The following is a 20,734-nucleotide window of genomic DNA, read 5'->3' as shown; positions in this document are numbered from 1 at the left end:
AAAGTTTCTAACTTAAAGCTTTCTAAGAACTGAAGTAACGTTTTTCCCTGAAGACTTCATTAATGCATACATTGTCTCCTTTGATGGCCTAACAACTACTCTGAAGATGTTAAAGGGTTAAATCACTTTCAGTGTGCTTTATCCCTTTCCCGGAAGTAGGAACATTACCTTTTATTATGTGGAATTTGGCTTAATGCACTTCAGTGTTGGGTCTGCAGTGCTATATCCTCAGAGGTCTTATAAATATTACTACCAGAAGGTGAAAGAACTGAGAATATTTAACTCGGAAAAGAGAAGACCTACTCTCTCTCTTCCTCTCCGTCTCTCCCTCCATTCTTATCTCTATCTCTCTTCCTTTCCAGTTGTAGAATAATTAAAGAGCCATAACATAGAAGAACAGGCATCGAATATATTCTGTGTGGTCCCCAAAGCACAATTTGGAGCCGTGGATGTAGGCTACAGTCAAGTCTGTTTCTACTCAAACGTCAATGACAATAGGTCTCTCCAGAGATGGAATGAGCAGTGAGTGAGTTCCTCATCCCTTGAGGTGTTCAAGCAGACAGATATTTATTGAAACCCTTGTGGAAGATATTCATGAACCAAGTTGAACTTGATGACCTCTTCTGAAATTCCTCTTTTGATCCCTGGTGTTTTAGGCACATCAGCAGGTCCATACCAGGCAACCACAGTGGAAAGCCTGGATGTGTGGGTCTCCATAGGGAAGGATCACCATGCTGGCTACCTGTCTCCAGGCCACACACTTAGAGCAGCTAGGTGGGTATCATGGAGATACAAAGTATAACTTTTGGAAATGACATTATAAGAAATGGTTGCAAATTTGTGTTTTCTGAAAGTGGCTTTGGTTTTTAGAAATAGCCAAAAATCTGATCAATATGGGATCATCATACTGGACAATAATACCATTTGGGAATTTAAAGAAAAAATCCAGCAGCAGAGGCATGACTACGAAGGGATGAGGGTGATTTTCTTGGCATGCCCATAAGCTCAATATGAAATATGAGAGATTTTCCCCAAGTGGCACTTTGAAAATGTGTGCAGCCACAGAGGCATTGAGGGAGGCTGCACCCATTCGAGTGTCTACATTCTGAAGTGATTTTTCAAAGATCAATCTCACATTTTATAGTTGTGGTGCTCACTTTATCTTGGTAAGGGATTGGCGTGTTTATTTCTAATGATAGAATGTTTCTGAGACTGCTAGAGCCTCTGACCCATGCTTCCTTCTCTAGAGAACTCATCACATTCCATGGGAGTCTTCTGAAGACCCAGCAGGGGCTGCCAAGCTGGGCACCTGGCTGGATTGCTTTTTGTAACCTGCTTTTACTTCACTCGCTTGTCCACTCATGCATGTGCTGCTGCAGCACCATGGCACTTTGAGGGTCTCTACTCTCTGGCACATGTTCACAGCTAGACAGCTGCTGGAGCTGGCCACCCCACACCCATGGGAGTGGCCTCCCACTTTGTGGGATTTGGGACACCGAGGATGGCATCTTTAGTCCCTTTCATGGGGACTGCCCTTCAAGAGGGACCTGGCTTAAATAATAAATTCCCTGTGAGAGAGAGAGAGAGATGGACAGACACACCATGGAATATCCTGATGCAGGTTTATGTAATGAACAAGGCTAGAGCTTTCCCTTGACAGCTGGCTTTGGTAAACAAGAAAGGGGATTATTTGAGCAGGTGACAGAGTTGCCAAAAGGCGTGGAGATGGAAGGGACCGGGCAGCTGAAGAGGAGCCTCTGGCTGACATTGAAGCTTTGTTTAAAGGCAGTTCTGTGAGTCTGCATGACAAAGCAGAGGCAGGGCAGCCTTATGGTGGATAGCTCCTCTACTGGTTAAAGACTGAGGGGCAGGACGAGAACTCAGGGAAGCACGCTAGTTTTCTGCAATCTGCTCGGTTGTGGCATGGAAGGGGGGTATCCTGGCCTATGTTAGTTTGCTCTACCTCCAACATTTTCCCTCCTCCAAAGCATCAGCCCTGTATTTGTGGGTCCACTTTCTCCCATTCTCAGCTCAGGGGCACTGGGTGAAGGTTCCACTCCCAGCTTAGGGATGAAGCATGTGACCCAGGCCTGAGACAATCAAGCCATCATGATACCCACACCATGGTGATTGCTTCAGGGCTGGGCAGTGCCAGTGACATTCAGTGACACTTTTTTTGGGACTGCTGGCATCAAGATAGAGGTCTTTCCCGTTAAATTTGATCCTGAGAGCATGGAAAACTGGATTTCTGGCAATCATCTTGTAACTACCAGGAACCTGAGACTGAAGCCAATACAGTGCAGACAGAGCAGAGGTGGAAAGAATCGAGTCCTGGTGACATTGCTTAGATCCTGAATCCAGCTGTGCCTGAAGCCTGATCTTCCCCTGAACTTTCAAATTCTTCTTCTTCTTCTTCTTCTTTTTTTTAATGAATTTGGGTTGAGCCGTCTGTTCCTTGGCACCCCAGAAGTTCTGACGGTATCAGTTCTGTGCAGCTAGCAGGCAGGGGGCGGGAGCAGGCGGAGCAGGACTTATGCATTGATATAAGTTACAGGACGGCGTTTTGTTGTGATTCCCTTTAAGGAAGAGATTTCAACAGAGCTGTCTGAAGAGGGTACAAGCTCCCTCAAGGGTGAATTCTTTATCAGTGGCAGGATTTCCAATACGTACAGGATGACCACGTTGTGGGGAGAGCACAGAATCGGTTCAAGCATCAGATGGGGAGTTGAACTGAGCAGCTCTTTAGATCTGTGTTTCAAAGTCACTTCTTCATGATGGCAGCAGTGAGGTCACATGCCCTTTCAAACTCCTTCTCTAGGCATCTCTAATACAAGCAAGAAATGATCAAGAAAATGTTACACAAAGATTCTAATTCTGTGATCTTTTATTTTTTAAAGAATCAATTTTATTTATTTACTTTTGGTTGCATTGGGTCTTCGTTGCTGCACACGGGCCTTCTCTAGTTGCGTCGAGCAGGGGCTACTCTTCACTGCAGTGCGCGGACCTCTCATTGTGGTGGCTTCTCTTGTTGCAGAGCACAGGCTCTAGGTGCACGGGCTTCAGTAGTTGTGGCATGTGGACTCAGTAGTTGTGGCTCGTGGGCTCTAGAGTGCAGGCTTAGCAGCCGTGGCACACGGGCTTAGTTGCTCCACAGCATGTGGGATCCTCCCAGACCAGGGCTTGAACCCGTGTCCCCTGCATTGGCAGGTGGATTCCCAACCACTGTGCCACCAGGGAAGTCCCTAATTCTGTGATCTTGATAACAGTTCCTGGTGGGCAGGACCAACACAATTAGGTCTCCACCATGAATTTAACCTTCAGCTCTGCCACGAGGTCAATCCACTCTGCCCTCCAAACCCCTTCCACCTTCTGCCCGCTTCATCTCCTTGTGCTTTTGCCCTCACTTGGAATTTCCTTTGCCTTTTAAGAACCAACTCTCCTTGCCAAGGCTTTGTGCTCTGGCCCCCCCAGACCAAAGGAATGACTCCAACCCTGATCTCTGATCCAGTTTTCTGAAGCGCTCCTTTGGGACTGTGATTGGTACTGCTTTGCGTAGCTCCTTAATGTTTCTTCATGGTTCCTTGTCTGCCTATCTCCTTGAGGGCAGATTTGGATTATGAATCCTAACACCCAACACATGGCTTTGCAGAGGCTGTGCTCAGTTGATGCTTATAGGTAAGTGATGTGTTAATATCGTGGGCTCTTGTTAGTAATCTGGAATCTGGCCACCTGACAGTCTCGGATCTGGGTCATTAGAGTTCACTGAGTTACTATGGGCTCTCCTATACCACAACCCAGCCCAGTTGTGTCCAGGGTAGTTGTAGGGCCCAAGGCACAGAGGAGACAGACCCACACCTCCTTCCTCCAAGTCCTTCCTACTCTATCCACATCTGACACCCCACGTGACTGATTTATATAGTCCATTCATTCATTCACCGAATACTTACCAAGCACAGTGTGCCAGGCATTGTGTATACAGTGACAAGCTAACTAGATACAGTTCCTGCCTCTGGGGCTCCCAGGATGGAGTCCCTTCCACACAGAGCCAGGATTGCTCCTCATCTGTCTGCTTCTCTTTCCTAGATCCTGAGATGTCTTGGCTCAGGAATCTTGGATCCATCATATGTCCCTTTGGAGGTAGGGTCTCTTTGCCCTTTGCTGATGCCTAAGGCCTCCTCCTCAGGTCTTCTTTCTTCCTACTCTCCCTCTTGTCCGAGGCCGAGCTATGGGTCCTCGTTCCCAGGAACCACATTCGAATCCAGTTTCCCAGCTCACAAAACCCAGAAGAGATCTGGGCTCCCCAGAGACAACCTAATGGTTATGGTTAATATGAGTTTTGCACCTTGAATGTCCATTTGGTTTAAATTAATAAAGACAAGTGCAAATTCTGAGAAATATACACAGTCCTGACAGGTGATGGGAAAGCAAAGCCTAACCCTCGCTGGGCTCTGGATTGAGGTCCCGACCCTCAGGTCTCCAGTGAGGATCTGGCCTTTGACTCAGAACCCTGAGGATGAGGCTTCTGGTCCTTCCTGCAGCCCCTGCTGCCTCGGGTGCAGATGACAGTGCTGTGTCAGCGATGAGCGACACTGACGGCTGGGGTAGGGACCGTGCCAGTCTCTTTTTTCACATTTCACAGCGCGGTCCAAAGCTGCTGGGGGCTGCGCGGGAGGGGTCCCCTGGCCTGGCGCTGGTGGCATGGCGAGGAGTCAGGCTCGCCCTTGCTCAGTCTGTGCCAGGACCCTGGAGTGTGGCTGGCTCTTCCGGAGGGCAAAGCAATGCCTGCGAATAATCTCGGGGGAACTTCCTAGAAAAAAAGAAATGATTCCAGGTTAGAAAGATGTAGGAAGGGCAGAAAACGGATGGGAGGCAGCGCTGGCTGGCACGAACAGTGAGTGCCAGGGCTGTCTGGAGCCGGAGAGAATTCCCAAAGCGCTCTCCTACTACCTGCCCACGTGCGTGCGTGTGCCAGGGAGCGAGAGACCCGAGAGCGAGAGTCAGAGGCCGAGCGAGGAGACGGGCCGCAGGCAGAGCCCAGGGAGCGCGCTGCCCGGGCGCCGAGCCCAGGGGCCGCCCACTGGCGGGGAGCGCGCAGGGGAGGCGGCGGCGACGGCCGGGCTTCCCCGGGCTTCCCCTCGCCTGGCCGCGAGCGCAAGGCGAGGGCTCAGGACGCGGAGGCGGTGCCCGGCGCAGGGGAGCGGGAAGTCCACGAGGCGTCCTTCGCTCGGGGCGGCAGCGTCGGGAGCGGCCGGCGCGGCGTCCCTGAGCCCCGGAGCCTCAGGCAGGAGGTTCGGGCTGAGCTCTCCCCGCCGCCCGCCCCTCCGGGCGCCCGTCCCCCTCCCCCCGCCCCCGCCCGCGGCCTGGAGCGCGCCTCCCTCGCCGCCCCGGGTCTGGAGAGCCGGCGCCGGCCGAGCTGCGGGGGAGCCGCGGATTGCACCAGCCGCAGCCGCCGCGGGAGCTGCTCGGGCCGCACCATGCGAGAACTGGCCATCGAGATCGGGGTCCGAGCCCTGCTTTTCGGGGTCTTCGTGTAAGTAGTGATGCGCCGCGGGCGGGGTCGCCCGGACTCGGGGATCCACGGACCGAGCGTCTCGGCGCCCCAAGTTTGTTTGCGTCCCGCCGGGGCCAGGATTCGAGAATCCCTCTCCGCGCTAGGGATGTGTCCTAGGGGACCAAGAGAGACCCTCCCGGTCTCCCTCCTGGGACTCTGGGCGTGAGGGGACCCGCGTGCGCGAGGCTGAGACCTGTTCCCGTCACCCGCGTCGCGCCGGGGAGCAGCTCCGGCTGCCGCTCGGGTCCCCTCGCCTGCGCCTTTCACCGGCTCCGCACCACCTGCCGGGGGATTCTGGCTGCTTCCCAGGACGCAGACGCGACCCTCGTTGGCGTCCTCGGGAAGTTTCTCCTTGTGTGTGATCTTCCGAGCCCGACGTTTGCAGCCTTCGCTCCTAGCCGCATCGCTCATTGCCCGCCGCGTGCGCGTCCCTGGCTTTGGCGCCGCGGGTCCGGGTGAGCGTTTTCCCTGGAGGCGTTTGCGGTAGTTCTCCCGCTGGAAAACTGTTGCTGCGGAGGCTCGGAAGTCCGGGGCCGCAGCCCCGGGGTGCGGGCTTCATACGCCCGGAGGTCTGTGCCGAGTCCGTATCCGCTTAGGGCAGCAGCGGAACGCCCGGAACCCACCCCGAGCAGTGGGTGCCCGGAAAGAGCGGTCTCGCAGGGGGCGCTGGCGCAGGCTCTCTCAGAAACGTCTGAGCCCCAGTGCGCCCCGGGGACCCGCCGCCCGCCTCCCGGCCCCTGTCGCGTCGCTGCCTTTCAGATCCAAGCCCAGAACACCAGCTCAGACCCACTTCACAGCCTCCTGTCATCTCCTGTCACCTAGGCACCCCCATCTACACTTGTCCCTCCATTAGGAGGTCAGGTTTTCTGTCCTCCCCTGCCCATGGCTGTTTTCAGACACATTTTGCATATTTAAGTTGCATGAACTTTCTGGATCTGACTTCTTTTTAAAGCCCACTGAGCTATTCCAAACAGGAGGCCCCTCTCTGGATTTCTGCCCCGGATACGGAGTCATTGGTGGCAGGTGGGAGGCTGTGAGATGACTTCTGTTCCGTGCACCCCAGGGTATACACATACAAAGAAATGCCCTTTCTTGCATGTTCTTTACGAGTGGCGAAATTCATCTAGAGTGTTTATTCACACCGCCAGAACAAGCCGTGAGCTCCCCCAGATGCAGAAAAGACCCCTCTCCTAGCTTCTGACTAAACACTAGTGTTACTCAGTGGGAAGAAGGAAGGAGAACTTCGGGTGTGTCCTGATGCACTTGGGAAAACAGAAAACACTTTTCCCTCCTCTTAATCTATTTTTCTGCCTTTGGAATATACATTAAAACTAGTACTTGCCTTGTGGTCAGTTGGGGACAATTTCCAACTGGCAGATAGGCTAAGCCCCGTTAAATTACTGTGTGATAGAAATGATAAAATAGTGTTCAGTGCGCGGTAGAATTTACCATTTGTTGGGGGAATGTTTGTGTGAGTAACACTGAAATAAAGTGCGCAGGCTCTTTTGATTGCCGCTGGGAATTGTCAGATAAAAAAAGGGTCCAATAATATGTAAATATTTGTGTTATTTTCAGATATCCCTTCAAACGTCCCCCCAGACATTCTCGAGATGTTTACAAATATATAATGAATGGTCTATGCAGTGGATTTGGGAATTTTTGATAATTGTTATTTTATGTGCTTCTTGCTTCCTCTAAGGATGTTCTGTAAAAACCAGGCAGTTTATATTCTTTTCTCCAAACTTCCCCTTTGTATGAATTACTTACTGGGGGATCTGCTATCACCCAAAGGGATACTCTTGGGCGCTGATGGCATTTTTGGATGATCCCCTGGTTTCATATCAAATTGGAAATATTAACAGTGAGTCCAACTGTGGCTCTTTTGCCTGCAAAGACCAGCTTTGGTATCTGTGCAAGACTCCCTGGGAACCTTGGAAGCTCAGATGCTGTTATCATCAGGCAGATAATGACTTCCGGAAGAACTGGTTTGGAGCACACAGATACAGATGACCCTTTGTTTTCTCAGATAAGCTTCTGGCGAGATGACAGAGGCTGACTTTTGGGGGGAGTTTTATTCTTCCTTTTGCCGGCGCTGGTCTGATGGCAAGCTTCAGTGGCTTGAACTCCCCTCTGCTCATGAAGGTGGTGGTCTCAGTAGCAGTGCTTCACTCCAGTAGGCTTAGAAAGTCCCTCGGGGTCCAACTTAGCTGATACTATCTGGTTCTGCTTGGTATAGCTTCTTCATTTCTCAGGATAAGAGAATAATCTTTGGGGGGGGATACCTTACGTCTTTGCAAATTTGTGCCTCTGGGGGAACATCATCTGTGGATGCACTTGTTCTCTGATCGGATTTGCTCTGCATAGGAGTAGACTCCCTCCACCCAGTGCCCACGTGCTCCCAGAGATTTGAGGTTAGTGCTGATGCAATGCGTTTTTGGATCCATAGGTAGTAGGGTTATCTGCTTTCCCTTGTTCTCTTAAGGAACTGGTTCTCTGTCTGTAGATGAGGCTTAGTGCTGAGGTTTGATGATTCAGGATTCCAAGAGGAGGCTTTCCGTGGGACACTGTCCATAGAGCACCCGAGAAGTACTTGGTCCTGGCTGAGAAGCTCAAACCACTGAGAAGAAAATTAGTAACGAGTAACGCAAATTAGGGCTGGCACGTAAAGTTTAACCTAAAAGGAAATAAATTGGTTTGAGGAATCAATGTTTAGGCTAAATCAAATTATGATGTGTAGCTTTGAGGCTGACTTTAGTGCTGGGAGGCTTGTGGGCCTAGAGGTCCAGTGCTGGCTTTAGCAGGTGCAGAAACACTCAGAGAACCCCTGCTGGCGTCTTGGGTGGCAGCAGGACGGAAGGAGCCTGTGGGTGCGCCTTCTCTCTGCCTTTCCCGCAGTCCCTAAGTAAGAGCAAAGGGACCTCTAGGCAGGACCTGGGGTCTTCAATCTCTCCCTCTGTGCCTCCGTCCCTCCCTCCTTCTCTCTCTCCCTCCCTGTGGTTCCTGGAGGCTCCCTGTCTGGCATGTCCTTCCGGGAGCTGGGGGTCTGCTTAGGATGCCAGGCTGCTCAGGGAACAGTGTTTGCCTCACCTCAGATCCACCCAGCATCCTTCTTTGAGCTCTTCCTATGCAGGAGGCGTGTGCAGGTGCCAGGGATGGTTGGAGACTGAAGGCCGGGCGCCTCCACGGAGCTCGAAGCCTGGCAGAGCAAGCACACCAGGCACCACTATTTGTTATCCCCCTGCCTCCCCATCCAGTCGGCAGACGCATGTTTGGCCTCTTCTAGGTGCCTGCAGTTGTAGTAATGTTCTTTCTCTATCATTAGTAAACTTCAGTATGTGTAATTCCAAACAGGCACAAGGGAACTTGGCACTTTAGCCGGTTCAGGTGACTTGCTCCAGGGCCTTGGCTGTCAGGAGGATTTTTGGAATATCGGCAGTAGGTAGCAGATCTTTCTTCATTACCCCTAAGAGTCCAGTCTAAGACTCTAGGTGGGGGATGGTTGTGGTAGGTGGAGCAGAGTGCTCAGTTTTACTTGGAGGAATTAATTAGTCCTAGGAGGAATGACAAGGAGAGACAGTTGCCAGGGAAGGTTGCTTAGAGCTGACCTCTCTCACCTGAGTCTTGAGCAGTGCATCGTAGGTGCAGGAAGTGATCCTGGGACAAGAACGTGGATGGTCTCAGTGCCCTGTCAGGAAGCGTGGACGTTCCCTTATAGGCACTCACTGGGGAGCCCTGGGAAGTTTGAAACAAAAAAGCACCGTGATCAGATACATGCCCAGTGGGGGGAAACGGCAGTTCCCTTGGGCACCTAGGCCCTGTTTCCTTCTGGGAGTGACCGTGCACAGCTCTGCCGCCGCCGCTGGGCCCCTCTGTGCTCTCCGGGAGCCCACGGTTTATTCTGCCTTCTGTGCAGGTTACACGTCTGGAGTCTGCATGTCTGTCTTCTTTGCTTTCCAAATTCTCCCACCTGGGCCTTGGGTGGTCGGCACCTCGGGAGAGCTCCCCAGAGGGCACTCAGCTTCCGATGATTGTGTTTATAGACCTCTGAGTGTTTTGCATCTATCCAGAGCAAGGCTTCCTGAAGTGCAGTCTGCTGACCACCTGCACCTGGATTACCTGGGGCTCAGTTCAGACTTACCTGGATCAACCTATGGAGTGGAGCCCCGGGAATCTGCATTTTCAACAGGTGAGCCTTCTCTCCACCACGTTTGGGAACTGCTGATGTGCAGTTTGCAGTAGCTTGAGACCCTCTTGTGGTCAAGTGTTGCCTCTATTTCTTTTCTCCTTTCTGGCTATACAGAAGACTAACGTTCCCAAACCCCTGCTTTTAGGTGGGACCGTAGGGAACATGGGAAAAGTGACAGGTGTCACCTCCAGGTTGAGGCAACATCATTCCCGTTTAGTGGCCTGTCATTGTCCTTCTGTGTTGATGGCGAGCATGGAGCTCTGTGTTGAGATGGCAGAGCTGCCAGATGCCAACAGCAGGACAGCTGCTATTGGAGGTGAGCTCTGTGGAACAGAAGGAAACTTTTTGCATTTGGGGACTGATCAGCTCCAGTAGCAAACGTCTATTCTGTTGTATCTAACTAATACACCTGTAATAATTTTGCTCCCTCTCTAGAGAGAGTTGTTTGAGGCAAAGTGTAAACGTTAGACCTTGGGCTTTGGAGCTGGAAGGTCTGGGTTTGGATTTTGGTTCTGCCACTAACTAGCAAGTTTCCTAAAATCTCTGAACCTCAGTTTTTTTCATGGGGGAAGTGGGAATAGTTCCTACTTCATTGGGTTTTATTAAATAAGGTGCTGTGAGTGCCTGCAGTACATATACCAACAATTAGGTGTCTTCTTCCCACTCTTGTGAATTCCTGTTACTTATATGTAGTGTCTAAGGATGGCAGTGTAGTGTAGTGGTCACAGTCATGGCCTCTGGCACTGGGTTACTGGTGCTTGAATCCTGGTTTTGCCACTTAGCTGTGTGAGCCTTTTAGCAAAGTATTCATCCTGCTTCAGTCTGTGCTTCTCCGTCTGTTCGACGGGAGTATTAACTGCATCCATGGGTGTAAGCCTTGCGAGTATTAAACGAGAGAGTCTCAACAATGGTAATGTGATTATTATTATCCTTTTATTAAGATGAAACCATAATGTACACTAAAGAGAAATGCCATAGGTAGCTAATGATACTCTTATTACAAATGATTTACTATGGGATTTCTATAAAATAATAGACTCTTTTAAATACATTTCAGATGATTCCTTTTAACCCCCCAAAGTGAGGTATGTAACTTCCCATGAGTTCATTCAGTGAGCTGTACCCCCATTTCTCAGCGTGGGCTGCTGTCTGTCTGATGGAAGGTGGCAGCGGGTATCTCAGCCCTGTAGCTTCTCAATGGTGACAAATTGCTGGCCTTTTACAGCAGTGATTCTAGGACATTGAAATCAGAAGTGTTATCAGCCTAACAGCATTTGATAATGTGTAAGGAAAATGCTGTGTTCCCATCATTTACTTCTGAGTCTGTGTTCATATCATTTACTTCTCAGTCTGTGTTCACCATACAGAGTTCTGCTAGAAGCCTGGTGCAGACAGTTCTTCCATGAGACACCCCCTCCACCCCCAGCTGGTGCATGCTGGACCAAGTGTGCCCAGCACTTCTCCCCCGCCCGGGAAGGCGTCTGCTTTGTTATCTGATACATGGAGCATCGTTCTGTTTGAAATATTATTTGCCACTGTAAAATGAGTCGGCTGCACCCGGAATTCTGAGAATTGTTGATGTTTTTCCACAGGGAGATAAATGCTTATAACACCATAAAGGGAGATCATTAGTTTCATAGCTTTTGGATAAAGTTATCTCAATTAGTTATAAAGATTATGCCTTTTATGACCCACACAAGGCTTGGAAAAGCTCTGTACCTCTATTTTTCTGTGATTGTGTTTTTAAATATGAAAATCATCTTACTAATATTGCTTCTTTAAAACATATAATCTTAGTGTTCTGTGAATGAATTAGAAACACTGGTTCACAGTGAAGAAGTGAATTCGTACAGGACTTGGAGATGCCCAGGATGGGTGAGCAGGAAGACGGGAGGGGCTGGGTCTGTGGAGCCCGGGGACGGCTTCATCACAGTCTTTTAATATGTGACTGTGAAAAATTGTCCCGCCAAGGTGAGGCACAAGTTGTTACTATGTCTTCAGCAAAAACAAAGGAGCAAGAAACAGGGTCAGAAGCTGCAGGAGCATCTAGGTTGGTTTTCAGAGAGGGTGCAGTCTGCTAATCAATGCTACATATTTCTTTCTCCTTTTCCAGAGGGGTTTTAAAATGTGTTTTTATTGAAATATTAGTTTGAAACATATAAAATTGCTGATATTTGACTGTTTTGACCTACAGAAATGGGAATTTCATTTTAGTCCAACCTAAAAATAATATACACAAAGAAAAGTGTATGATTCGTAATTGTACAGCTGCCCAGAATACCTTCCACCCTCTGAGCCCCCTTCTGCCACCCTGAGGGTCCCCATCACTCTGACTTCTAACAGCATTTTTGAACTCCGTGTAGGTGGCATCATGCAGTGTGTACTTTCTTCTGTGGCTTTTTTGGGTTTTGTTCCCGGCTTCTTTTGAGACCCATCCATGTTGTGCATAGCTGCAGTTTGTTAATTTTCCTTGCCGTAGAGCATGTCATTGCATGACGGTACCTCTTCGTTTACTCAGTTTATGGATATCATTTATGGATATTTGGCTTATTTATGGGTTTGGCTATTAAGCATAATGCTGCTTTTGTTTTTAATGAACATATTTGTAATTCCTGTGGCGTATGTCCTGAGGAGTGGAGATGCTGGGTTACTCATCTGAGGTTTTTAAAGAGGATTTGGTCCTTTTTGTCTGTGTCAGATTCTGAAAGAGAGCTGCAGTCTGTATGCTGCTTTAATCTCCATTCGTTGGTCAGTTACTTTGTGTAAAGTATGTGTTGGCCCTGGTGAATGACATGAGGATGCCTAGAGCTGGGTCCCTACTCTGCAGCAGGGTGGGCAGCATGGCACCAAAGTCAGCTCATGGGCTTTGGAGTTAAATCCTGACTGCTGACGATAAAGATGTGCCTCGGCTTCCTCATCTGTAAAGTGGGGACAAGATATCTGCCCAGGAGGCTTAAAGATGAAGGTATGTAACATGTGACACATGGTAGTTGTTTAAGCCAATCTCCTTTCCTTCCTCCGTCTCTCTTCCTTCCTTTGGGGAGGCCGAGATACAGGTCAATAAAAGATATCTAATGTCACAATGTAATAATAATAATGAGTGTAGCTTTCAGTGCCACAGCAGCGATGAACCTGGAACTGGGATTTAGGAAGTTTGCGGAAAGTGTTGTGAATAATTGTCCAAGAAGCCATTGAGAAAGAGAAGTGGTTGGTATGTGTAGGTATCCTTTAATAGACCTGTTTCTCCATCTTGGTTAAAGGAAACAAGTTTCAACACTAACAGTGTGCCAGCCAGCTTTGTACTAGGCACTTGTCACACCCTAGATGACTTAATCTTTGCAGACCCCACCCCAAGAAGTGATACTGTTGTCCTAATTTCCAGAGTTTAGAGTTAATGCTTCTCAAATACAGAGAACTCTTACCAATCAGTATGAGAAGAAAAGAGCTTTTCCAAAAAAAAATAAATAAGGACAGCGGACAGAACAGGGAACTAACAAAAATACAAATAACCCATCTTGTTTAAATCTTCGATTTCCATAGAAGTGCAAAATATGCGTCTAAAAACAATAAAATATATTGCATATAGATCAGCACAAGCTTTTTATGGACTACAATGAACGAATGCAGCCACCGAAAGTAGTTTTGTAGATAATGTAGATAACTATTTGTTAGCTTGGAGGATAGCCATAAACTGTTAAGTGATAAAAAGCCGGTTACATAAGTATGCATAAGGCTACTGTAATGTGGTAATTAATAAAATCAATTTGTATTTATGTCTGTAAGAAAATAGCTATAAACAACAAAATCTCAATGGTGATTATTTCAGGCTGATGGGATTATATAATATTTGCTTTTTTCTTTATACCATTTGTTGTGTAATTATTTTACAGTAAACATTTATTACTTTCACACAAAATTAGAAAAATTGATTTAGATTCTTCCTGTTATGGGGAAAAAAAGAAGCTAATGAAATATCCTAGATAGGATACTGGATGATTGTTTTGTGATTGTTTTAGAAATATCTGAAGTGGGAATGTGTCAAAAATTAACCCTCCTATATTTCATATCAACTAAAATATTTAAAGGAAAATCAGAAGGTAAGAATTAACACGCAGGATGTGCAAGGTGAAACGGATATGATCAGATGCTGCAGGTGGAATTGCAAAAGGACATAACCGTTTTGAAGAGCAATATTGCAATGCATAGACTTTCATAAAGTTATTCCTGTCCTTTGACTTAGAACTCTTAAAAAATATGTTGAAACACTGATATAAAAAGTGCAGAATCCTAAATCCTCATGTATAAAGATGTTCATTACTGTGTTTCATACAAAACAAAGTAAATATATTTGTCAAATAAAAATAAATTAAAACCCAAGTAGTCAACATTTGAAGAATGGTTTCATAAATTATGGATACAAAGAAATACTATATAGCTATTAAAATCATCATTTTGAAAATCAGGGTAAAATTTTATGATGTAACAGTTAAAGAAAGCACTATAAAGAATATATCATATTTCCAGACTATTGGAAATATATCTGATTTGGGCAAATGTTAGAAAGGATTACACAAAAGTAAATGTGATGGGAATGAATGTGTTTCTCCTCACTTGAACATTATTTTAAGATGATAAAATAGTTTTAAAAATTAAAACAGTACAAAAAGTGTAAGTTTTCCTGAACTCCGTCACTTATCTCTGCCAATTCCATTCCCTTCACTTTTAAAAGTTAAACTTTTAAACACATATTTATATATTTTAAAAACTGAGAACACATTTTATCTATAGTAATTTTTTTTTTTTTTACTTAATGTATTGATATCTTGGAGATATTTTCCATCTCTATAGATCTACTTGTTCTTTTTGCTGGCTGCGTGGTGTTCAACTGATTAACCTATACAAGGAGTTATAGGGTGTTTTCACCTTTTGTTATGACAAACAGCATGGCAGTTGTGCATATATTGTAATGTACCTGTTCAAGTACTATTGTCATAAACTTGTGCAAATGAAATTTCTGAGTCAAAGGCCACATGTATTTTGAATTTTGATGGGTACTGCCAAATTGCCACCCAAACTGTTGGTTTACATTCTACCAATAGTTCAAAGGTGTCTACTTTTTGACATTCTTGCCAATGTTGGATATCATTAATGTTTTATATTTATACCATGGGAGAGAATATGACATTTATATCTTTTCACTCATGTATTGGAAATTTGTATTTTTTTAGGGAAATATCTTGTATTTCCCTTTATCCATGCTTTTATTGGATCTTCAAATTTATCTTACTGATGTGTAGCAGCACTTTATTCCTTATAGTTATTGACCTTTTATTTCATAAGTTGCAAACACTTTTCCTCTGTGGTTGACTTTTAAGTTTCTTTGCAATTTCTGTTATTGTGCACATTTTAATGATGTAGTTAAATATATCAGTCTTTTCCTTTATGGTTTCAGAGTTTCTCTTCTATTTAGAAAGTCCGTTCTCATCTAAAACAGAAATATTCTTCTGTTTTGCTTAGTATTCTTTAATTTTTTTTTTTTTTTTTTTTTTTTTTTTTTGGCGGTACGCGGGCCTCTCACTGCTATGGTCTCTCCCGTTGCGGAGCACAGGCTCCGGACGCGCAGGCCCAGCGGCCATGGCTCACGGGCCCAGCCGCTCCACGGCACGTGGGATCCTCCCGGACCGGGGCACGAACCCGCGTCCCCTGCATCGGCAGGCGGACTCTCAACCACTGCGCCACCAGGGAAGCCCCTATTCTTTAATTTTAATTCTTTAATGTATGAGAATTTTTTCAAATTTATGGAGTGAGGTAGAGAATTTAACTTTTTTCTTGCATGTGGTTTGTCAATTATGAAATAGACATTGTTTTCTCAGTGACATCTTAATCACGTACAAGCTTCCATATATCCATGGATTGCAAGTGAATTCTATTCTGATTATCTGTTTGCCTGGTTGCTCAATATAACATTTTAATTATTGTAGTTTTATAGTTTATTGAGATATCTGAGGGGAAATGGCCCCTTCTCCCTGAGAAGGGACATAGGATGGTGGTTTAGACTACAGGATCCAAAGCCAGGATGCCTGAGTTCAAAGCACTGATCTGCTATTTACTAGTTATGTGAACCTGGGCAGGTTGCTTTATCTCTCTGTGCTTCAGTTCCCTAGTCTTAAATATGGGGGTAATTATAGTGCTAAAATAGTTTCATTGAATTGAGATCAGAGGCTGTGGCTTGCGTGATTTCTATGTTTTATAATTTGTTATGATTTTCTGTGTGGCCACATACATAGTCAATTTTTAAATTTACATACAGTGTGAATTTTTGTAAATTTATATAGTTTGAAGATAATGAATAGTTTCTGTATGGTGGGTACAAACCTCTAAATATATTAAAGCAAGTTAGCTGTGATATTCAAATCCTTAATCTTTTAAATTTGTTCTTTTTAATTTATTCTTTTTAATGTGAAGATATGTTCCCTCTGTCAAACTGGGGTAATTAAAGCTTTCACATTTTTTGAGATAACTAATATTTCATCGTACTGCTGCCAACTTATTCTCTGTTTTCTTTAAGTGGTGCTTCATTTCTGTGTTTTTTCCCCTTTTGTTTCTTGCTTTAGCTGAATAGCGTAAGTTTTCCTTGTTACCTCCCATTTTTTCCTTTAGTGATTTGGAAGTCAAATTGCTACGTCTACACTTCTATTTAGTGTGCTTAAATTTTCTTTCCTTCTGATGAATTGAACATTTTATTATTATGAAGTTTCTATCTTTGTGTTAATATTCCTTATCTTAAAGTCTACTTTATCTAATATTAATATATAGCTACATTATCTTTCTTGAGATTAATGTCTGCACAGAATGTATTTTTCAGTCCTTTTACTTTCAACCTATCGGTATTTTTATGTTTAATGTATGACTCTTGTAAACAGCTTTTAGTTGTACCTTTTAGTTTTATCCAGTCTGGCCAGTCTCTGCCATTTAATTGGAGTGGTTAAGTCATTTACAGTTAATGCAGTTGATATGGTGGGGTTTAAGCCTACCACCTTGCTATTTGATTTTTATTTGTTCCATCTGTTCTTGTTCTTCTTTTTCTTTTTTCTTTTAGGCTAATCAAACACTTGCTGCTACAGTAAATCCCCTACATACGAACGAGTTTCTTCCAATAGCGCGTTCCTAAGTCCAATTTGTTCGTAAGTCCAACGAAGTTAGCCCAGGTACCCAACTAACACAATTGGCTATATAATACTGTACTGTAATAGGTTTATAATACTTTTCACACAAATAATACATAAAAACAAACACAAAGAATTAAGAAAACATTTTTAATTTTACAGTAGAATACCTTGAAAAGTACAGTAGTACAGTACAACAGCTGGCATAAAGGGGCTGGCATCGAGTGAAGAGGCAAGAAGAGTTACTGACTGGCAGAGTGAGGGGAGATGGGAGATGGTAGAGCTGAAGGATGGTCAGCAATAGGAGACAGAGGGCAAGATCGAATGTCACTCACGCCTGACGTTGGTGGAACGCACATTCGCATCTTTGAAAGTTCGCAACTTGAAGGTTCCTATGTAGAGGACTTACTGTATTCCACTTTATCTCCTTTATTGGATTTTAGTTTTACCTCTCTTAAAAGTTTTTAGTAGGTTCTCTACACATTACAATATGCATTTTTTTACTTGTCACCATGAAGTCAATATTACACCATTTCACGTACAATGTAAAAATCTTTCAAAAGCATTTTTTCCCCATGTCTTTGGTACATTGTCATAGATTTCACTTTTATGTATAAGTCCCATAAAACATTTAAATTTTGTCTTTAGTAATCAATGTGCTTTAACAGAAATTAAATTTTTAAAATAGATTTACCTACATATCTACCATTTCCAGTACTCTTTATTTCTTCTTTTCATATTTGGTTTTCCCTTTAGGATTATATCCCTTCAGCCTGGATAACTTCCTTTAGCATTTCTTGTAGGGTAGGTTTGCCAGGAATGAATTCTCTTGGCTTTGGTTTTGTCTTTATTTTGCCTTTACTTTTGAAATATTTTTGTTGGTTATAGAATTCTAGATAGACAGTTTTCTTTCAGTACTTCAGAGTTGGCTTTGAATTGTCTTGTAGATTTTATTATTTCTGATGAGAAGTCAGCTGCCCCTGTTTTTGTCACTTTCCTAAATGCCACATGTTTTTCCTGTTAGCTGATTTTAAGACTTTATTTTTGGTTTCCAGTAGTTTGGCTATGATGTGTCTAGGTTGGTCTCATTTGTATTTTTCCTGCTTGGGTTCATGGAGATTCTTGGAGCTATGGTTTGATGTCCTTCATCAATTAATTATTCTCAAAACATAGTTTTTCAAATATTTCTTTTGCCCCACTCTCTCTCTCCTCTCCTTCTGGTTCTTCTACTACACATGTATCAGACAATTTGATATTGTTCCACAGGTCTTGGATAATCTGTTCCATTTTTTTAAAAAAAATTTTCTTCCCTGTGACTTAGTTTAAGATAATATCTATTGACTTTTCTTCAAATTCACGAATTCTTTATTCTGTTGTATCTATATTTTCCTCTGGTAAGCCCATGTCATAAAATGTTTTATTTCAAATGTTCATTTTTTTCAGTTATATAGTTTCCCTTAGATTCTTTCTTTAGAGTTTTAGTTTCTTTGTGATGTTATCCGCCTGTCCACCTATTCTTTTCATCTTTCCCTAGAATTAAACATATTTATAGTAGAAAGTCCTTTTCTGCTATTCCCAGCATTAGGATGATCCATGGTTATTTTATTATTTTTTTTCTGTTGATTATGGGTCGCATTCTCCTGCTTCCTTGCTTGTGTAGTAATTTTTAATTGTATATTGGACACTGAATCACACGTTGTGGAGATGCTTGATTGTTACTGTCCTCTAAAGAGTGTTGAGTTTTATTCTTGCATGCAGTTAGTTTACTGTTGGGTCACCTTAATCCTTGGAGCCTTGGTTCTAGGCTGTGTTTGCATAAGTCTATCTTGGTTTTGCCTTAGATCCTAGGGTGCATCCTTTAGTCCTAGGATGTGTTTCTTACTCCTATGGTTTGGCCCTTCTGGTTTCAGGAGAAAATGTATCTTGGGGAAACTTCATCTCCAAACTCTATCTCCTAGTACTATCTAGCTGCTGAAGTCTCTCCTTCACTCTTTAGACTGTGACTGTTGCTTTCCATTGGGGTCCTTGTAGTCTCCTGCATGTTGCAATTTCTGAGTTTGCCAATGATTTGAAGGAAATTTGTACATTCAGTTTCGTGTACCCCTCTCTGTCTAAACTCCTTAACAGGGATGTATCTCATTTCTTGTATCATCCATTACTTTCTTCCCATATGCTTTATCTTTTCCTTAATTTTTTTCATATTCTGCTTTGCTAATTGGCACCCCTTGAGGCTCTTCAGCTTAGCTCTGTATTTTATGTTTTTCATTCTTTTTAGGGAGGTTTTGAGAGGGAAGACAAAAGGTATGGGTTCAATTAGCCATCTTGAACTAGATGTCTCTTTAAAAAACATTTTACAGGGCTTCCCTCGTGGCACAGCGGTTGAGAACCTGCCTGCTAATGCAGGGGACATGGGTTCGAGCCCTGGTCTGGGAAGATCCCACATGCCGCGGAGCAACTAGGCCCGTGAGCCACAGCTACTGAGCCTGCGCGTCTGGAGGCTGTGCTCCGCAAATGGAGAGGCCGCGATAGTGAGAGGCCCGCGCATTGCGATGAAGAGTGGCCCCCGCTTGCCACAGCTAGAGAAAGCCCTGGCACAGAAACGAAGACCCAACACAGCCAAAAATAAATAAATAAATACATTAATTAATTAAAAAAACAAAAACAGTTTTCAGATTTTTCTTTGATACGTTTACATTTTTCTATTTAAAATTATATTAAAATCCATTGATTCTTTCACACATGAATATTTTTATGGTTTTCTGAGTCATCATGTAAGTGGCCTCTTCTTTGCCTATCTAAAATCCTATTTTCCAAGACTTGGTTCAGAATTTGCTTTTTTGTGATATCTTGTCTAAATATATTAGCTCTGACTAAATGTATATAATACTGATGATAGAGTTATATAGAAGTCCCACATATATCTTTTTTTTTCTTTGATGATGGAAATAGTTGGTTTTCTGGATGTATTGTGTTTTAATTCAGTCTTGTGGACCAGTGAAAATATCTTCAGTCATGTAATGAGAACATATTAAATTAGAGTTAAAAAATATTAATACCTTATTTATGAAAAACCACAAGAAACAAAGATACTTTGGTTTTTTTCCTGATGCAAAATATCCTTTTATTGTTTCCTAAAAATAGCAAACTTGGGGATGTTTGGCTCCAGGGATGATGATGATGATGATGATGATAGCAGTAACTAATATTTATTGACCACTTAACTGTATGCCAGGCAGTGTGCTAAGCCAGTTTACTCTTTAAATCTTCAAATGGTACTATGAGGTAGGAATTTTATAATTCTTCATATTTTTGGATGAGAAATCCAAGGCTTAGCGAGGTTAAAGAACTCACCCAGTGTCACGCCGTTAATAAGTGGGATGAGAGTGCTTTCAGTGAAACATTTAAATTGAGTGTTTAATGCAATGGAACAATTTACATCAGATTTGGGTAGAGAGGGGAAGAAAAGGCACTGGTGGTGAGGCTTTCTGGTAATTAAATGACCCCGACAACCTCAGTGAAGTTATGGACATGAAGGGGATTGACGTACACTGAGCAAATGGAACTCTGACATTTTACCAGAAGGCACCACAGAGTGAATTATATTCTACCCGGTGTCTGACCTGGCAGAGTCTCTAGACCTTGTCTCATCTGTCTTCCCCTCCTTTGTTTCTTTTAAACAGAGGGCGTTAATCAGACCCTCCCTGTTCAGCGGCAGAGGTGAACCTAGAACCAGTGTCTCTTGACTCCTGGCCCCAGGGACTGCTCAGCGTGTGACTTCCTCTGTTCCTAAGAAGGCACAGGTCCTGTGCATTTAGGATCGTCTTTTCCCCA

General features: G+C 44.3%; 1 protein-coding gene across 4 annotated transcripts in view; it reads left to right on the top strand.

Moving 5' to 3' along the window:
* Positions 1-5,474: 5,474 nt before the first annotated feature.
* The window catches only part of PLPP4 (phospholipid phosphatase 4), a gene marked incomplete at both ends in the record, with an annotated part of 118,164 nt that continues 102,904 nt past the window's right edge, over positions 5,475-20,734 (top strand). For all 4 annotated transcript variants that reach the window (XM_082854750.1, XM_082854749.1, XM_082854748.1 and 1 more), the window contains one exon: positions 5,475-5,530. In XM_082854750.1, the coding sequence (XP_082710876.1) occupies positions 5,475-5,530 (56 nt within the window). The remainder of the gene's footprint in view (positions 5,531-20,734) is intronic.

Source organism: Leucopleurus acutus (assembly GCF_964270905.1).
Source record: "Leucopleurus acutus genome assembly, chromosome: 14".
Classification (NCBI taxonomy): Eukaryota; Metazoa; Chordata; class Mammalia; order Artiodactyla; family Delphinidae; genus Leucopleurus; species Leucopleurus acutus.
Note: the sequence above shows the minus strand (reverse complement) of the source record. Positions and strands in the feature narration are given on the sequence as shown.